Source organism: Anarhichas minor, unplaced genomic scaffold (assembly GCF_050575085.1).
Source record: "Anarhichas minor isolate MPS153535 unplaced genomic scaffold, ASM5057508v1 ptg000004l, whole genome shotgun sequence".
NCBI lineage: Eukaryota > Metazoa > Chordata > Actinopteri > Perciformes > Anarhichadidae > Anarhichas > Anarhichas minor.
The window spans coordinates 15,513,479-15,531,195 of NW_027466450.1; the positions used below are offsets into that span (position 1 = coordinate 15,513,479).

At 40.5% G+C, this 17,717-nt stretch overlaps 3 protein-coding genes across 3 annotated transcripts; all 3 read right to left on the reverse strand.

Moving 5' to 3' along the window:
• Nucleotides 1-2,422: 2,422 nt before the first annotated feature.
• LOC142964356 (trace amine-associated receptor 13c-like) lies at nucleotides 2,423-3,682 on the reverse strand. Its single transcript, XM_076104644.1, has 2 exons — nucleotides 3,471-3,682; nucleotides 2,423-3,239 (listed from the first exon to the last, which is right to left on the reverse strand). Exons 1-2 carry the CDS (start codon nucleotides 3,680-3,682, stop codon nucleotides 2,423-2,425), a joined length of 1,029 nt encoding a protein of 342 aa, XP_075960759.1.
• Nucleotides 3,683-8,484: 4,802 nt separating this feature from the next.
• On the reverse strand, nucleotides 8,485-9,714 carry LOC142964365 (trace amine-associated receptor 13c-like). Its single transcript, XM_076104657.1, has 2 exons — nucleotides 9,503-9,714; nucleotides 8,485-9,301 (listed from the first exon to the last, which is right to left on the reverse strand). The coding sequence occupies exons 1-2, from the start codon at nucleotides 9,712-9,714 to the stop codon at nucleotides 8,485-8,487; spliced, it is 1,029 nt and encodes a 342-aa protein (XP_075960772.1).
• A 5,333-nt stretch (nucleotides 9,715-15,047) lies between these two features.
• LOC142964371 (trace amine-associated receptor 13c-like) lies at nucleotides 15,048-16,307 on the reverse strand. Its single transcript, XM_076104669.1, has 2 exons — nucleotides 16,096-16,307; nucleotides 15,048-15,864 (listed from the first exon to the last, which is right to left on the reverse strand). Exons 1-2 carry the CDS (start codon nucleotides 16,305-16,307, stop codon nucleotides 15,048-15,050), a joined length of 1,029 nt encoding a protein of 342 aa, XP_075960784.1.
• Between the last annotated feature and the right edge of the window lie 1,410 nt (nucleotides 16,308-17,717).

Genomic DNA, 17,717 nt, shown 5'->3' on the forward strand with positions numbered 1-17,717 from the left:
AAACTGTAAGAGGACGTGCTGGAAAGGTATTCACTCTCTTCCTACTCGGCTCTCAGCGTGGAAGCATCTGTGTTTTCAGGCTGAGTCGCGAGTGAATAGCTTTTCCGCGCGGATCATATTATTATATATTTTGTTAGTAGTGTACTTCATTCTGTAATTGTATTAGCTTCAGTAGGATTAAATACTTTTAATTGTAAACCAGTTTATGGTAGATTTATTAAGAAGCAACTCTACTGTAAAATAACAGTGGAGCGTGCTCTCCGGCCTTCTCTCGGTGGGGGAGATTCAACCCTCCACAACGGCAACCTCCTTTACCCCCCCCTACTCTGTCAACGTATCAGACCTTGGGGGACAGGGCCTCCTCCGTTGATACACCTCCCTCTGGAACTCTTTTCACCAGCACCTCAGAAATGATCCATCCCTCGTCACTTTCAAAACTGCACTTAAAACTCATCTATTTAAATCTGCTTCTAACCTGTGATGCTAGTTATGTATGTTTTTGTTCAGTTTATTACTGTTATAATGTAATCTCTCTGACTTTTTATATTGTTATTGCTTTTATTGTTTCTGTCTTTACCATGTACAGTGCCTTTGAATACCTTTCAAAGCATTATACAATTAAAATATATTATTATTATCATATTTTTATAATTCAGGCACACTCAAGCACAAAGATGAAATAGAGAAGGCGTATATAATTTTAGTAAATTCTTTGTATACACGTTGGCAAAGTGACAGAGAAACGGACCAGCAGTGAAAACAGAGATGGAGAGAAAACAGTAGTGTGCATTTGCTTTTACTTGAACACTTTTTAAAAACATTGTCAATATTTATTTTCAGATTTCTTCATGATTTTCAAACATCTTAAATGTACATATTTAGATCAGGGAAATCATTTTTTTCTGGGGGTATGCCCCCAAACCCGCCTGTAAGCTCAGTTTTTGGACCTCTGTATTTCTGTGTAAACACAGCGTTAAAGAGCTTTGAGCTCGGGTTTATTGTGTAACCAATTAAATAAAATACAGAAATAGCTTCTATTGAGAACCACACAAACATAATATGAAATCTGATTGATATTCCTGTAGAGCGAGGACTGTTAAAATGTGTTCGGTCAGCTAAGGCATAGTTGGTAGCCTTCTGATCTGCAGGACAAAGGAGAGCAAAGGTGACAAAACTGCACTTATAATAAAGAGATGTGCAGATTAGAGTGTGACAGGGAAAGAGAGACAGAGTTGATGTATCTGTGTGTTTCTGTGAGAGAGGGAGGGGGAGAGGGAGGCTGTGTGTGAGAAAGTGTTGTATAACATTATCTCCAATTGACATTTAAATCACATTATCACATTGTCTTTATTCATAATGCATAAGACTTTAAGGCAATCAGTAGTATTTTGTTCTCTCCTGATTTCAGAAGTTGTCAGGATTTAAAAACTTACATTTTAAGTAAACATTACTATTGTTTGTTCACAGGAAAACACTACAGGCCACCATTTGTATGCATGTGCCATCATCCGGTGGCCAAAAGTTCTACAGCTTATTTTCTTCAGGATTAACTGTTGAGGTGTCCCTCATTGAAAAATTTGTCTTTCAATCCTGTAAAGCAGTTTTCTTTTTACCTGCTGATTATATACTCACATTACGACCTGTCATACTTAACAGTGAAACCAAGCAAACAAAATTACACTTGTTTCTTTACATTACATACCTGCAAATCAGCCACTTCAATATTTACATTGTTATAAGTTTGGCTAAGTCATCTTGTTAAGATTGAACAAGTGAAGTGTCCGCTGCATACTATCTCTGTCCATTCGGAGGGCTGGGTTCTAAATTTAGTTCATTTCTGTGTTTGGGATCCCCAAAAGAATACAGAGTGGTTATGGCTAAATGTTTACATTTTGGTTGTCCTTTAACAGCGGCAGATCAAAAATTATAAATATTTAGTGCTATATAGGTGCTGAACACAGTTTCACAACTACCTGAAAGAGATAATCAATATAAAGGTCGACCAATTAAAACATTTTTGCAGACCATTTGTAAAATCTGTGAAAGGCCCCTTGACATGATGCTGGCAGGCTCCTTTTTCTAAACAGGAAAGAGAGAGATGCATTAAAGTCACGCAGTATAACTAAAGACCTGTTGGATCCAAGAAAAGAAATCAGTATTTCTATATTAGTGCAAAGATCCTTCAACTTATTTGTTTTATGTTGACCTTACAGGAGTCAGGCAACACATTTTCTAGAGTAGAGTAGTAGTAGATTTCAGTGTTGCATTGAAACAGTACACAATATAAAGACATATATGATCTGCATGTAATCGTGTTCATACAGAGGTCACTGTACCAAGACTTTTACATCTGTTACTAAATTCTCACCACCATGACCAAGTACATTTTTCTGTCTTATTACAGCCACCATGCAGTGTTTCTCTACAGCATGTTGGTCCCACATGAGCCAGGCTGCAGTATCTTAAGAGTAACAATGAGCCTGATGGATTTTCTAAACCAGGAGTAGAAAAAGGCATAGATCACAGGGTTAAGACAGGAGTTAAAATAGAACAGACATATTACAAAGGCAGCAGATGAGGGATTGATTAAGGTGTCCTGGCCTGTGAGTGAAACACAATAATATGGGCAGAGGCACACTAGAAACACAACAATAACAACACCAAGAGTCCTGGCTGCTTTCAATTCAGATTTTTTAGCAGTTACACTCACTGAACGCTTGACAGAGAAAGCTGCAGTATGAGACCGCATGGCACGAGCATGAGACACAGCCACCACAAATACTCTCATATACAGAACTATGATGAGAGTGACAGGACCAATAAAAGTAAAGAAAATATCTGCCAGTCCAGCGATGTAGTTAATGACAAAGACGCACTCTCCAAAGCAGGAATTATACCTGCCTGGTTGTTTCAGGTAATCCTTCATCAGCAGACTGTCAAACAAAGCAGAACATATCCAACACAGACAAACACAGATCTTAACTCTTTTTTGTGTGACTTTGTTGGGATAATGTAGAGGCTCACAAATAGCCACATATCGGTCAACTGATATGAGCACCATGGTTCCTACTGAGGTAGAGGTAATGATGTATCCTATATACTGATACAGAAAACACATGAGGTCACCGAAGGACCAGCAGCCATCTATGAGCACAATTTGAAAGTAGATGAGGAAGCCCACGAAGAAATCTGAGACAGCCAGAGAGAGGAGGAGGAGGTTTGTAGGTGTGTGGAGCTGCCTGAAGAAATAAGAGAACAACATGCTTATCATTATTGGTCGTCAATTTATATTATATATATATATATATATATATATAATATCGATATTATATTTAGAGATAAAAGCATTGACTGATACACAATAACCTATTTCCTTTACAGTCTGAGATCTGATGTTTTGTTTTGTTCTATACCATTAACCATTTCTTGTACAGTTACCAGTTTTATAAATTGATAAAACATATGAATACTTGAAGTGGGAGATGGAGATGATGACGAGCAGGTTGAGAGTCACAGTGAGCAGAGAGATGGAGGACAGTAAAATGTAAGTGAGCATAGATACAGAGTGAGGACGCATGGCCTTCCTGCAGGAGGAGTTGAGGAGTTCTGGAAAGCAAAGTTCGGCTTCTTCAAAGCTGTTCATTGTCAGAAAGAGGAGACAAGATGCTGCTGTGCTCGTCATACAACTGATTAATCTCTGTTCTTCCTCCACATCCCTCCTTGCTCTTTTCCTCTGGTGACAACTTTCTCTTAGTGGGAGTGACTAAACTTCTCCCTTACTAATTAATCTATCTTCATTGGTCTATTCCCTGTATTTCACCTCCACCTTCTCTTTTTTACTTTTTTTACTAAACAATTACAAGTTCCATCATGCTCTGCAACAGGGAACAGCAAGGCACATCACAACGCAGCCAAAGTTGCCTTTTTAGGACAGTTGTGACCAGGACAAGAAGAAGGGAGTGTACAGTTTATGCCATGAACCTGGATGAGATAAAGAAGTCGTTGTGGTTTTCACACGAAATGACTGACCAAAACGACGTGACATGGCCGTAATCATGCTTAACGCATATTGAACTATTAGCCTGTTTTAAACACTTAGCATGCTAGATATGTGAAATTAGTCTGTAATGCCCTGGCGAGCCTCCCGGCTCACATCTTTAAACAGTTCACGCTTTGCAATGAAGCACTGTGTGCAAGTGCTGAGCCAACACAGATTTACCTCTTACCTTGGGTTTTTGTTGAGGAGCTCCAAAAACTGTGCACAAGTTGAAAATCAGGGCTGAAGTGATGTGGTGTGTAGTAGTTGAAAACAGGTGTCACATGATGCTAAAGTGTGCATTGGTATCAGATGCGGAGGAACACTGACCAAGCGTCTGTATTTGAGAAATTGGGAGTGAGAACGGGTTTGCTCCCTCATTGCCCGTTTGTGTGATTCTCGTGTAAGTTGGTTTTGCCAATGACTCTCCTCTCCAAGCCGAGTCTGGAGGTTTTGTTGAACCTTAAAGCCTGCCGGCAGTCTTCTTGTGTAGTGCCTTCTGTGATTCTGGCCTCTTGTTCTATGTCCCGAGATGCTCCACCTATGTCAGCCAACAGAACCACATAATCTGCAAAGAGAAGAAAAGCAAGGTCAACAAAGTGGACACTCTCTTAACCCCGGCTGCACCTTGAGATCCTATCCATGAAGATCACGAACAGAATGGTTAACAAGAGACAACCCGGGTGAAGCCCAACACCCACTAAAATCGCGTTTGACATTGTTTCAAGAATACGTTTTGGGAATTCTTTTAAGACATCTCACTGATTCTGAAAGTCTCAGATCTTCAGGCAGGGACTTCCATAGTTGAGGGGCAATGATTGCAAAAGCTTACTTAGGGACTTAGGTACAGCCAGCAGAGCCTTGCCTGTGGATCTTAGGCTGTGCTCTGCTCATAGGGTGGCAGCAATTCAGCAATTTAACTGGGAGCTGAACCGGGAATTGCTTTAAAAAGTGAAATCTTAAAATGTATTTTAAAACCTGCTAGTAACCTGCGCAGGGAGGCTAAAACGGGGCTTGGGTGATATTTTTACCTATTATTAGTTATAAGTCGAGCAGCTAAAGGTGTGAGATAGTTTATAGGATTAACCCTGAATACAGTGCCTGTTAATAATCTAACCTGGATGAAATACAAGTCTTCTCGAGATCAGGTCAACAGTGGAAAGACCAGATTTTTGAAATGCTCCTCAATGGACTTAAACATGATTGAATGAATTTTGTAATTTGTTTTTCAACAGAAAGATCAAATTTGACATTCAGGTTTCAAGCTGCAGGTTAAACATTTGTAGATAGGGAACCAAGATTCTTTTCTTTCTTTTTGTATAATAGCAGTGGACTTTTTTTGGACATGCAACACTTGACAATACTGATAATAACTGAGGAGCAGCAGCTCTACTCCGAGCTCACTCTGGATGTCTGAGCTCCTCATCTTATCTCCAAAACGGACCCTTGCCACCTTACAAAGGAAGCTCAATTTGGCGCCATTTATCCACAATCTCATTCTTTCGGTCACTTCCCAAAGCTCATGACATGACTTGAGGCTCGGAACAGAGACAGACTTGTAAATCGAGAGATCTGCCTTCTGGCTCAGCTCCCTCTTAGCTACAACGATTCAGTACACAACATCAAACCGTCTGTCCATCTCATGCTCCATTTTACCCTCAATCGTGAACAAGACCCCGAAATACTTGAACTCCCTTGCTTGGGGCAATGAGCCACTGCTTGGGGCAATGACATACTCCTAACCCCAAGGCCGTAATACACAGTTTTCCTGAAGAGAACCATGTCGTCCGTCTTGGAGGTCAGACTTAATCCTCTGGTATTATTATTTAGCCAAGTCGTGCTGCGATTTTGGTTTTTGCAGGTGCTATGGAATCAAGTACAAACCCGATTGTATAGTTGAAGTTATTTAGATAATCATCTGTAGACATATTTGGATTTCGGTGACGTAATGTGTGTGTATGTGAGTGTTGACGTACTGAAGTTGATGATCTTGTGCTTATCTTTACACAACTCGGTGGTTATTTAATTATACGATCAATTTGAGGATAATGGACATGCAGTTGAATCCATGCAAAAGCATGAGTTAGATAACAGCCTGTAGTTCAAAGCCATTCATCCCTAGACAGACATCAACTGACCAATAGCTGCTGTGTGGTTGTGCTGTATTAAACAGTGTCCAGTGATGCACACTAGTTAGTTTCAATTCACCCTCTCTATAGCCCACATGTGTTTACTTTCTTCACTGAGACACAAGTAAAATGACCATCAATCTAATCTCAATTTTGGAAAGAGAAGAGATGAGTGACAAGATGAGAAGATTAAGAGAAAAAGAAAGAGAGAAGGTGATGGAGATGAAAGTGGGTACACCAGGTACTGCTCACTGTACCAGGATAGGATTAGAATCATGTTACCACAGAAATATATATGTTAAGCTCAATTTAACAAAACATACACCGAGCATAATTACAGTGTAATAATATAGTATTATTGTATAAATATATGTTATTATAAACACACATTTTGCTTATGTGTATATGCTGTTTGTGACATATTTTTTTATTCAGGCAAACTTGAGTACAAAGATGAAATAGAGAAGGTGTATGTAATTTTAGTAAAATATTTGTATTCATGTTGGCAGGAGAGACAAGTGACAGAAAGGGACAAGCAGTGTTTATTATACCAGTGAATATTTTAATATTAAAGTTTGTGTCATTCATTGAAACTTTTAACTTGATTCTCATGTATTACAGACTGACAAATCATTTATAGTAATACCTACTAACAGGGTTTTAGATCCTCTTGTCATCCAATGTTTTGCTCTTCAAACATTTTAAATACACATATTTAGAACAGGGAAATCTTTTGTTTTGGAGGTTTGCCCCCAAAGCGCCCTTGTAAACTGAGTTTTTGAACCTGTGTATATTTATGTGTGTGAACACAGCGTTAAAGAGCTTTGAGCTAGGGTTTATTGTGTAACTAATTAATTAAAAATACATAGTAGATTTTCGGTTGTAACAACAAAGTGTTAAAGTGTGTTAGGTCAGCTAAGGCAAAGTTGGTAGCCTTCTGGTCTGCAGGACAAAGGAGAGCAAAGGTGACAAAACTGCACTTAAAATAAAGAGATGTGTAGATTAGAGTATGACAGGGAAAGAGAGACAGAGTTAATGTATCTGTGTGTTTCTGTGACAGAGGGAGAGGGAGGCAGGTTTGTGAGAAAGAGTTGTATAACATTATCTCCAATGGACATTTAAATCACATTACCAGGATATTAGTCTTTATTCATAGATTGAATAAGACTTCAAAGCAATCAGTATTTTTTTGTTCTCTCCTGATTTCAGAAGTTGTGAGGATATAAAAAGTTGCATTTTAAGTAAACATTACTATTGTTTGTTCTCAAGAAAACACTGCAGGCCACCATTTGAATGCATGTGCCATCATCCGGTGGCCAAAAGTTCTACAGCTTATTTTCTTCAGGATTAACTGTTGAGGTGTCCCTCATTGAAAAATGTGTCTTTCTAGCCTGTAAAGCAGTTTTCTTTTTACCTGCCAATTATATACTCACATTACGACCTGTCATACTTAACAGTGAAACCAAACAAACACAATTACACTTGTTCCTTTACATTACATACCTGCAAGTCAGCCACGTCAATCTTTACATTGTTCTTAGTTTGGCTGAGTCATCTTGTTAACTTTAATATTGAACTAGTGATGTGTCCGCTGCATATCTCTGTCCATTCGGATGGCAGGGTTCTAAATTCTGTTAATTTCTGTTTGGGATCCCCAAAAGAATACAGAGTGGTAACGGCAAATTTTTTACATTTTGGTTGTCCTTTAACAGATCAAACATTATACATATTTAGTGTGTTATATTCAAAGTCAAGGTACACTGGAGTGAAGTTGCGTAAGCGAGAAACTATTTCATTCCACCACATTGTATGGGCTAACCAAACTGAAGGAAAGTGAGTACAGGTGATGAACACAGTTTCACAACTACCTGAAAGAGATAATCAATATAAAGGTCGACCAATTAAAACATTTTTGGAGACCATTTGTAAAATCTCTGAAAGGCCCCTTGACATGATGCTGGCAGGCTCCTTTTTCTAAAGAGAAAAGAGAGAGATGCATTAAAGTCACGCAGTATAACTAAAGACCTGTTGGATCCAAGAAAAGAAATCAGTATTTCTATGTTAGTCCAAAGATCCTTCAACTTATTTGTTTTATGTTGGCCTTACAGGAGTCAGGCAACACATTTTCTAGAGTAGAGTAGTAGTAGATTTCAGTGTTGCATTGAAACAGTACACAATGTAAAGACACATTTATGATCTGCATGTAATAGTGTTCATACAGAGGTCACTGTACCAAGACTTTTACATCTGTTACTAAATTCTCACCACCATGACCAAGTACATTTTTCTGTCTTATTACAGCCACCATGAAGTGTTTCTCTACAGCATGTTGGTCTCACATGAGCCAGGCTGCAGTATCTTAAGAGTAACAATGAGCCTGATGGATTTTCTAAACCAGGGGTAGAAAAAGGCATAGATCACAGGGTTAAGACAGGAGTTGAAATAGAACAGACATATTACAAAGGCAGCAGTTGAGGCATTGAGCAAGGTGTCCTGGCCTGTGAGTGCAACACAAAAATATGGACAGAGGCACACTAGAAAGACGACAATAACAACACCAAGAGTCCTGGCTGCTTTCAATTCAGATTTTTTAGCAGTTACACTCACTGAACACTTGAGAGAGAAAGCTGCAGTATGAGACCGCATGGCACGAGCATGAGACACAGCCACCACAAATACTCTCATATACAGAACTATGATGACAGTGACAGGACCAATAAAGGACAAAAAAAGATCTGCAAGTCCAGCAATGTAGTTAATGACAATGACACACTCTCCAAAGCAGGAATTATACCTGCCTGGTTGTTCCAGATTATCCTTCAGCAGCAGACTGTGAAGGAAAGCAGAACATATCCAACACAGACAAACACAGATCTTAACTCTTTTTTGTGTGACTTTGTTGGGATAATGTAGAGGCTCACAAATAGCCACATATCGGTCAACTGATATGAGCACCATGGTTCCCTCGGAGGCAGAGATAATAATAAAGTCCAGAACATAATACAAAATACACATGAGGTCACCGAAGGACCAGCAGCCGTCTATGAGCACAATTTGAAAGAACATGAGGAAGCCCACGAAGAAATCGGAGACAGCTAGAGAGAGGAGGAGGAGGTTGGTGGGTGTGTGGAGCTGCCTGAAGAAATCAGAGAACAACATGCTTATCATTATTGGTAGTCAATTTATATTAAATATAGATATATATTATATTAAGAGATAAAAGCATTGAAAAACATTTCCTTTAGAGTCTGAGATCTGATATTTTGTTTTGTTCTATATCATTAATCATTTCTTTCTGTACAGTTACCAGTTTTATTAATTAATAAAAAATGAATACTTGAAGTGGTAGATGGAGATGATGACGAGCAGGTTGAGAGTCACAGTGAGCAGAGAGATGGAGGACAGTAAAATGTAAGTGAGCATAGATACAGAGTGAGGACGCATGGTCTTCCTGCAGGAGGAGTTGAGGAGTTCTGGAAAGCAAAGTTCGGCTTCATCAAGGCTGTTCATTGTCAGAAAGAGGAGACAAGATGCTGCTGTGCTCGTCATACAACTGAATAATCTCTGTTCTTCCTCCACATCCCTCCTTGCTCTTTTACTCTGGTGACAACTTTCTATTAGTGGGAGTGACTAAACTTCTCCCTTACTGTTTCATCTACCTTCATTGGGCTTTTCCCTGTATTTCACCTCCCCCTCCTCATTTTTACTTTTTTTTCTAAACAATTACAAGTTCCATCATGCTCTGCAATGGGGAACAACACGGCACATCACAACGCAGCCAACGTTGCCTTTTTAGGACAGTTGTGACCAGGACAAGAAGAAGGGAGTGTACAGTTTATGCCATGAACCTGGATGAGATAAAGAAGTCGTTGTGGTTTTCACACGAAATGACTGACCAGAACAACATGACATGGCCGTAGTCATGCTTGAACACATGTTCAAATATTAGTCTGTTTTAAACACATCTTTACTATGTGGTCAGTCACGGTGTTATGTGTTATGTTTATTCATGTAGACATCCAACACCTGAGGTTCAACAACAACTTTGGTCTGTGTTGCAAATCAAACAAATACAAAGTTATTTTTGTTACACTCGACCCTCCGTCAGGTTTCTCATGAACCCGTGTCTCACTCTCACACTGGTTTTAGCTAACTTTCTCCCCAACAGGTCCAGATATTTAGCATGCTAGATATGTGCAATAAGTCATAGACATATAAAGTGTTGCACGAGGGTCGTGGGATGAAGGGATGTAGGGTAATGGAATGAAAAGGTGTAGGGTAATGGAATGAGGAGGGGAATGAGGGTCATGGAATGATGGATGGATGAGAGCAATGATGGACCGCTGACGTCCGATGACTGGTGGGAACTGAGGGAGTTGAGACTCTGGAGTGGGGGCCAACTCTTTGGAGGCTCTGATTATGCAGAGTCCCCAAAAGTTAGCTTCATGAAGACAGGTGCGATTGGACGTTTTCCAATATCGTTCTTGTCAAAACGGATGTATGTGAGGTATGCGGGGGAAGACCAGTGGCTGAGAAGCTTAACGATATGGTTGGGGTCAATTGAAGATGGTCGCTGAAAACGGTGGGACCGGAGACGACAGAGGGTTGGAGGCTGGTGGCAATGGTCTGAATTTCTTCTGAAAGAAACGGGAAAGTATTTCGGCAACCAAGTTTTGTGAACTGGGATGCGGGAGGCTCGGATGTCGAACTGGTGCTGAGCCGAAACCAAAGTGAGCCTCCGCATGAACTGCATTATATCGAGACAATGAGACCGTCCTTTGTTAAGGATGGCTACGACATCACTGTTGTCTGGATAGATTGCGATGGTCTTTTTGGACCATTCATGCTCCCAAAGAATGGCTGCTATGACTGCAGGATACTTTCAGAGATGGTGGAAGAAGGGGTGGGGGATTAGAATTTGGGCGGCCTTTCAGCTGAGAACCACTTGCCTCCACCAAAGTTGATGGAGGGGGCAGATATGGTCGTCATAAAAGAATGAGATGCCATTCCAAGAGGAGAAGAACTGGCACCACAGTTTTAGCTCCGTTTGTGTGCTTCGTCGAGTGTGATGTGGTCGTGGATACTTGGAACAGAGGCGGCAACTGAAAGGAGGTGTGACGAGGAAGATCGACCTTCCTGGATGGTGCAGAATAGATTAGTTTAGTTGATATAGTAGCAAAAGGGGTTGGTATTTGTTGCATTTTAGGGCCAGGAGGAAATTTGAGATGAGTAATGAGATCCGATTGATTTTCTCGGAAGGTAGGGATGCTTGGAGTGCGATGGAGTCGAGGGTGATGCCAAAGATTTCCAAGGACACGCTAGGACTTATGTTTTTTATTTAAATATTTTTATTCTATTTTATTCATTTATTTTATTTTATTATTTTTATTCTATTTTATTCATTTATTTTACTTTATTATTATTTTCTGATAAAATGGGAATGCTGAGTTCCTGTATTGCAGGAGTCAGAGTGTGTAGACCGTGTGCTGGGGTTGAGGAAGGTAGTGTGACAGTGAGGAAGTCGTCTAAGAGATAAATGACGTATGGGAGTTCATCGACGTTAGTCAGGATCCAGCAGAGTACTTCGGATAAGTAACTGGACATTTTCTGACTGCTCTTGCACCCGAAGGGGAGATGCACGGCAGAGTAATAAAAAGCCTTCTTATGGACAACGGGGAGGTACCGCTAGTCAGGGTGGGTGGGAAGGACTTTGGAGGCGCTGGTGACGTCTACCTTAGGCTACCAGGCTCCTTGACTTGTGAGGCAGATGAGTGATGGAGCGTGATCGATTGCTGTGTACTGCATGGAGTGGTCCGGGCTGGGAATTAGGCTTTTGATGATTGGGACGGTGGAGCCCTGGGGTGATGAGAGGTCTATGATGAGTCTCTCTTCCTTGAATATTTCCTAGTAGCTATGCCGAATGGACTGATTGGGAAAGGTGGGGTAGTGAGTTGACCGATCATTAATGCGTCGTGGACTTCCTGGGCCGGTGGTTTATCGACTGTGTTGGGCTCTGAGATGGCTGATTGCAAATTTTTAAATGTCTAGGAGGATTCTGTCTTAACCTGCACACCTGGGTGGAAGCCAAAGGGGAAATCTTGTATGAGGAGCATTAACGTTAATTGGGGTATTGTGATACTTTCACGGGCTGTGCTTGGTTGGATTGTGGAGACAGGTTGGTCTGCCGTGGCGGATATGGAGGAATCAGCAGCTAGAGGTGTTGCATCCTAGGTTGTCTGAGTTATGCAAACCATCCTACCGCCCTGGTAGAGGAACAGCCTTCGGTTGGCTGGGTGGTGGCTGGTTTAGGATTGATGCATGGTGGGGGACTAGAGGCAGGCTGCAGTCAATGGTGGGCTTTGTTTACTAGCAGCTGAGGTAAAAGGCAAGGGGGCTGTGAGGTTGCATGTGGTGGCCAGATGGGGTGGTGCGCCCCGAAGCTCACAATTCGGGGAAGAGAAAACCCAACAATTTAACTTAGGGTCTAGTGTTCCCCAGTATGTTCCCTGATTGAACTGCTGCAAGTGACCAGCAGCTTCAAATGCAAATATAACATGATGTGTATATAAAGAACAACAAGGCCAGGTCAAGGATCAGCAAAAAGTAGTCGTCCAACTTGGGCCTGTGGTCTGGGAAGGCAGAGCAGATGATGTCATGGTACAGGGAGAAAGAGGACTCAGCCCTTCACAACCTAGCCCCTTCATACCTTTCGGACCTCCTGTACCAATGCACTCCCACCCGCAACATCAGATCCACTGACGCCAACCTCCTTACCCCCCCCTACTCTGTCAACGTATCAGACCTTGGGGGACAGGGCCTCCTCCGTTGATACACCTCCCTCTGGAACTCTTTTCACCAGCACCTCAGAAATGATCCATCCCTCGTCACTTTCAAAACTGCACTTAAAACTCATCTATTTAAATCTGCTTCTAACCTGTGATGCTAGTTATGTATGTTTTTGTTCAGTTTATTACTGTTATAATGTAATCTCTCTGACTTTTTATATTGTTATTGCTTTTATTGTTTCTGTCTTTACCATGTAGAGTGCCTTTGAATACCTTTCAAAGCATTATACAATTAAAATATATTATTATTATCATATTTTTATAATTCAGGCACACTCAAGCACAAAGATGAAATAGAGAAGGCGTATATAATTTTAGTAAATTCTTTGTATACACGTTGGCAAAGTGACAGAGAAACGGACCAGCAGTGAAAACAGAGATGGAGAGAAAACAGTAGTGTGCATTTGCTTTTACTTGAACACTTTTTAAAAACATTGTCAACATTTATTTTCAGATTTCTTCATGATTTTCAAACATCTTAAATGTACATATTTAGATCAGGGAAATCATTTTTTTCTGGGGGTATGCCCCCAAACCCGCCTGTAAGCTCAGTTTTTGGACCTCTGTATTTCTGTGTAAACACAGCGTTAAAGAGCTTTGAGCTCGGGTTTATTGTGTAACCAATGAAATAAAATACAGAAATAGCTTCTATTGAGAACCACACAAACATAATATGAAATCTGATTGATATTCCTGTAGAGCGAGGACTGTTAAAATGTGTTCGGTCAGCTAAGGCATAGTTGGTAGCCTTCTGATCTGCAGGACAAAGGAGAGCAAAGGTGACCAAAACTGCACTTATAATAAAGAGATGTGCAGATTAGAGTATGACAGGGAAAGAGAGACAGAGTTGATGTATCTGTGTGTTTCTGTGAGAGAGGGAGGGGGAGAGGGAGGCTGTGTGTGAGAAAGTGTTGTATAACATTATCTCCAATTGACATTTAAATCACATTATCACATTGTCTTTATTCATAATGCATAAGACTTTAAGGCAATCAGTAGTATTTTGTTCTCTCCTGATTTCAGAAGTTGTCAGGATTTAAAAACTTACATTTTAAGTAAACATTACTATTGTTTGTTCACAGGAAAACACTACAGGCCACCATTTGTATGCATGTGCCATCATCCGGTGGCCAAAAGTTCTACAGCTTATTTTCTTCAGGATTAACTGTTGAGGTGTCCCTCATTGAAAAATTTGTCTTTCAATCCTGTAAAGCAGTTTTCTTTTTACCTGCTGATTATATACTCACATTACGACCTGTCATACTTAACAGTGAAACCAAACAAACACAATTACACTTGTTTCTTTACATTACATACCTGCAAATCAGCCACTTCAATATTTACATTGTTCTAAGTTTGGCTAAGTCATCTTGTTAAGATTGAACAAGTGAAGTGTCCGCTGCATACTATCTCTGTCCATTCGGAGGGCTGGGTTCTAAATTTAGTTAATTTCTGTGTTTGGGATCCCCAAAAGAATACAGAGTGGTTATGGCTAAATGTTTACATTTTGGTTGTCCTTTAACAGCGGCAGATCAAAAATTATAAATATTTAGTGCTATATAGGTGCTGAACACAGTTTCACAACTACCTGAAAGAGATAATCAATATAAAGGTCGACCAATTAAAACATTTTTGCAGACCATTTGTAAAATCTGTGAAAGGCCCCTTGACATGATGCTGGCAGGCTCCTTTTTCTAAACAGGAAAGAGAGAGATGCATTAAAGTCACGCAGTATAACTAAAGACCTGTTGGATCCAAGAAAAGAAATCAGTATTTCTATATTAGTCCAAAGATCCTTCAACTTATTTGTTTTATGTTGACCTTACAGGAGTCAGGCAACACATTTTCTGGAGTATAGTAGTAGTAGATTTCAGTGTTGCATTGAAACAGTACACAATATAAAGACATATATGATCTGCATGTAATCGTGTTCATACAGAGGTCACTGTACCAAGACTTTTACATCTGTTACTAAATTCTCACCACCATGACCAAGTACATTTTTCTGTCTTATTACAGCCACCATGAAGTGTTTCTCTACAGCATGTTGGTCTCACATGAGCCAGGCTGCAGTATCTTAAGAGTAACAATGAGCCTGATGGATTTTCTAAACCAGGAGTAGAAAAAGGCATAGATCACAGGGTTAAGACAGGAGTTAAAATAGAACAGACATATTACAAAGGCAGCAGATGAGGGATTGATTAAGGTGTCCTGGCCTGTGAGTGCAACACAATAATATGGGCAGAGGCAGACTAGAAATACGACAATAACAACACCAAGAGTCCTGGCTGCTTTCAATTCAGATTTTTTAGCAGTTACACTCACTGAACACTTGAGAGAGAAAGCTGCAGTATGAGACCGCATGGCACGAGCATGAGACACAACCACCACAAATACTCTCATATACAGAACTATGATGACAGTGACAGGACCAATAAAAGTTAAAAAAAGATCTGCACGTCCAGCAATGTAGTTAATGACAATGACACACTCTCCAAAGCAGGAATTATACCTGCCTGGTTGTTCCAGATTATCCTTCATCAGCAGACTGTCAAACAAAGCAGAACATATCCAACACAGACAAACACAGATCTTAACTCTTTTTTGTGTGACTTTGTTGGGATAATGTAGAGGCTCACAAATAGCCACATATCGGTCAACTGATATGAGCACCATCGTTCCTACTGAGGTAGAGGTAATAATATAGTCCAGAACATAATACAGAATACACATGAAGTCACCGAGCAACCAGCAGCCGTCTATGAGCACAATTTGAAAGCACATGAGGAAGCCCACGAAGAAATCTGAGGCGGCCAGAGAGAGGAGGAGGAGGTTGGTGGGTGTGTGGAGCTGCCTGAAGAAATAAGAGAACAACATGCTTATCATTATTGGTAGTCAATTTATATGATATATATATATATATATATATATAATATAGATATTATATTTAGAGATAAAAGCATTGACTGATACACAATAACCTATTTCCTTTACAGTCTGAGATCTGATGTTTTGTTTTGTTCTATACCATTAACCATTTCTTGTACAGTTACCAGTTTTATAAATTGATAAAACATATGAATACTTGAAGTGGGAGATGGAGATGATGACGAGCAGGTTGAGAGTCACAGTGAGCAGAGAGATGGAGGACATTAAAATGTAAGTGAGCATAGATACAGAGTGAGGACGCATGGCCTTCCTGCAGGAGGAGTTGAGGAGTTCTGGAAAGCAAAGTTCGACTTCTTCAAGTCTTGTCATTGTCAGAAACTGGAGACAAGATGCTGCTGTGCTCGTCATACAACTGATTCATCTCTTTTCTTCCTCCACATCCCTCCTTGCTCTTTTACTCTTGGGACAACTTTCTCTTAGTGGGAGTGACTAAACTTCTCTCTTACTGTTTCATCTATCTTCATTCATTGCAACATTTAACTAGATTCTCATGTATTACTGCTTAACATATAATTGCTACTAATACCCACGGACATGGTTTGAACCTATTGTTATCCAATTTTCTTCAAACATCTTAACATGCACAAATTCAGATCAGGGAAATCAAATTGTTTTCAGGGTGTTATGCCCCCGAAGCCCCCTCGTCAACTCAGTTTTTGGACCTCTGTATTTCTACATTAAAACCCTCCGTATAGCCACGGCTGTGCTTAGAGCTGAGCCCACCAAACTATAGCTGGTACCACTCCCCCTCCTGCACTAGCTCTGGTTTCCTTCCCCATCAGAGAGGTGACGTTAGAATCAGTAGTCTAAAATGTGCAACAAATCTACTTTCAAGGATGTAGTGGTAACCATAATCAAGATTCCTAAAGTAGTTATTCAGTTGATGACAAAAAGAACAATGATAGATCGTGGAAGAAGAGGTGGGGGATGAGAATTTGGGCGGCCTTTCAGCTGAGAACCACTTGTCTCCGCCGAAGCTGATGGAGGGGGCAGATATGGTCGTAATAAAATAATGAGATGCCATTCCAAGAGGAGAGGAACTGGCGCCAGAGTTTTAGCTCCGTTTGTGTGCTTCGTCGAGTGTGATGTGGTCGTGGATATTTGGAACGGAGGCGGCGACTGAAAGGAGGTGTGACGAGGAAGATCGACCTTCCCGGATGGTGCGGAATGGATTAGTTTTGTTGATATAGTAGCAAAAGGGGTTGGTATTTGTTGCATTTTAGGGCCAGGAGGAAATTTGCGATGAGTAATGAGATCCGATTGATTTTCTCGGTAGCCAGGGATGCTTGGAGTGCGACGGAGTCGAGGGTGATGCCAAGGATTTCCAAGGACGTGCTAGGACTTATGTTTTTTATTTGAATTTTTTAATTCTATTTTATTCATTTATTTTATTTTATTTATTAATACATTTTTTTCTGATGAATGGGGAATGCTGAGTTCCTGTATTGCAGAAGTCAGAGTGTGTAGACCGTGTGCTTTGGTTGAGGAAGGTAGTGTGACAGTGAGGAAGTCGTCAAAGAGATAAATGACATATGGGATTATATGGACGTTAGTCAGGATCCAGCAGAGTGCTTCGGATAAGTAACTGGAAATTTTCAGGCTAATCTTGGACCCGAAAGAGAGATGCACGGCAGAGTAATATAGAGCCTTCCTAAGGACAACGGAGAGGTACCGGTAGTCAGGGTGGGTGGGAAGGACTTTGGAGGCGCTTTGGAGGAATCAGCAGCTAGAGGTGTTGCATCCTAGGTCGTCTGAGTT

What these genes read in the sequence shown, in the direction of transcription:
- LOC142964356 (XM_076104644.1), bottom strand. Translation starts at nt 3,682, where the DNA reads ATGACGAGCACAGCAGCATCTTGTCTCCTCTTTCTGACAATGAACAGC. An exon ending in ATCTCCATCTCCCACTTCAA is followed by an intron (nt 3,240 to 3,470) that starts GTATTCATATGT and finishes TTATTTCTTCAG; the next exon opens with GCAGCTCCACACACCTACAA.
- LOC142964365 (XM_076104657.1), bottom strand. Translation starts at nt 9,714, where the DNA reads ATGACGAGCACAGCAGCATCTTGTCTCCTCTTTCTGACAATGAACAGC. An exon ending in ATCTCCATCTACCACTTCAA is followed by an intron (nt 9,302 to 9,502) that starts GTATTCATTTTT and finishes TGATTTCTTCAG; the next exon opens with GCAGCTCCACACACCCACCA.
- LOC142964371 (XM_076104669.1), bottom strand. Translation starts at nt 16,307, where the DNA reads ATGACGAGCACAGCAGCATCTTGTCTCCAGTTTCTGACAATGACAAGA. An exon ending in ATCTCCATCTCCCACTTCAA is followed by an intron (nt 15,865 to 16,095) that starts GTATTCATATGT and finishes TTATTTCTTCAG; the next exon opens with GCAGCTCCACACACCCACCA.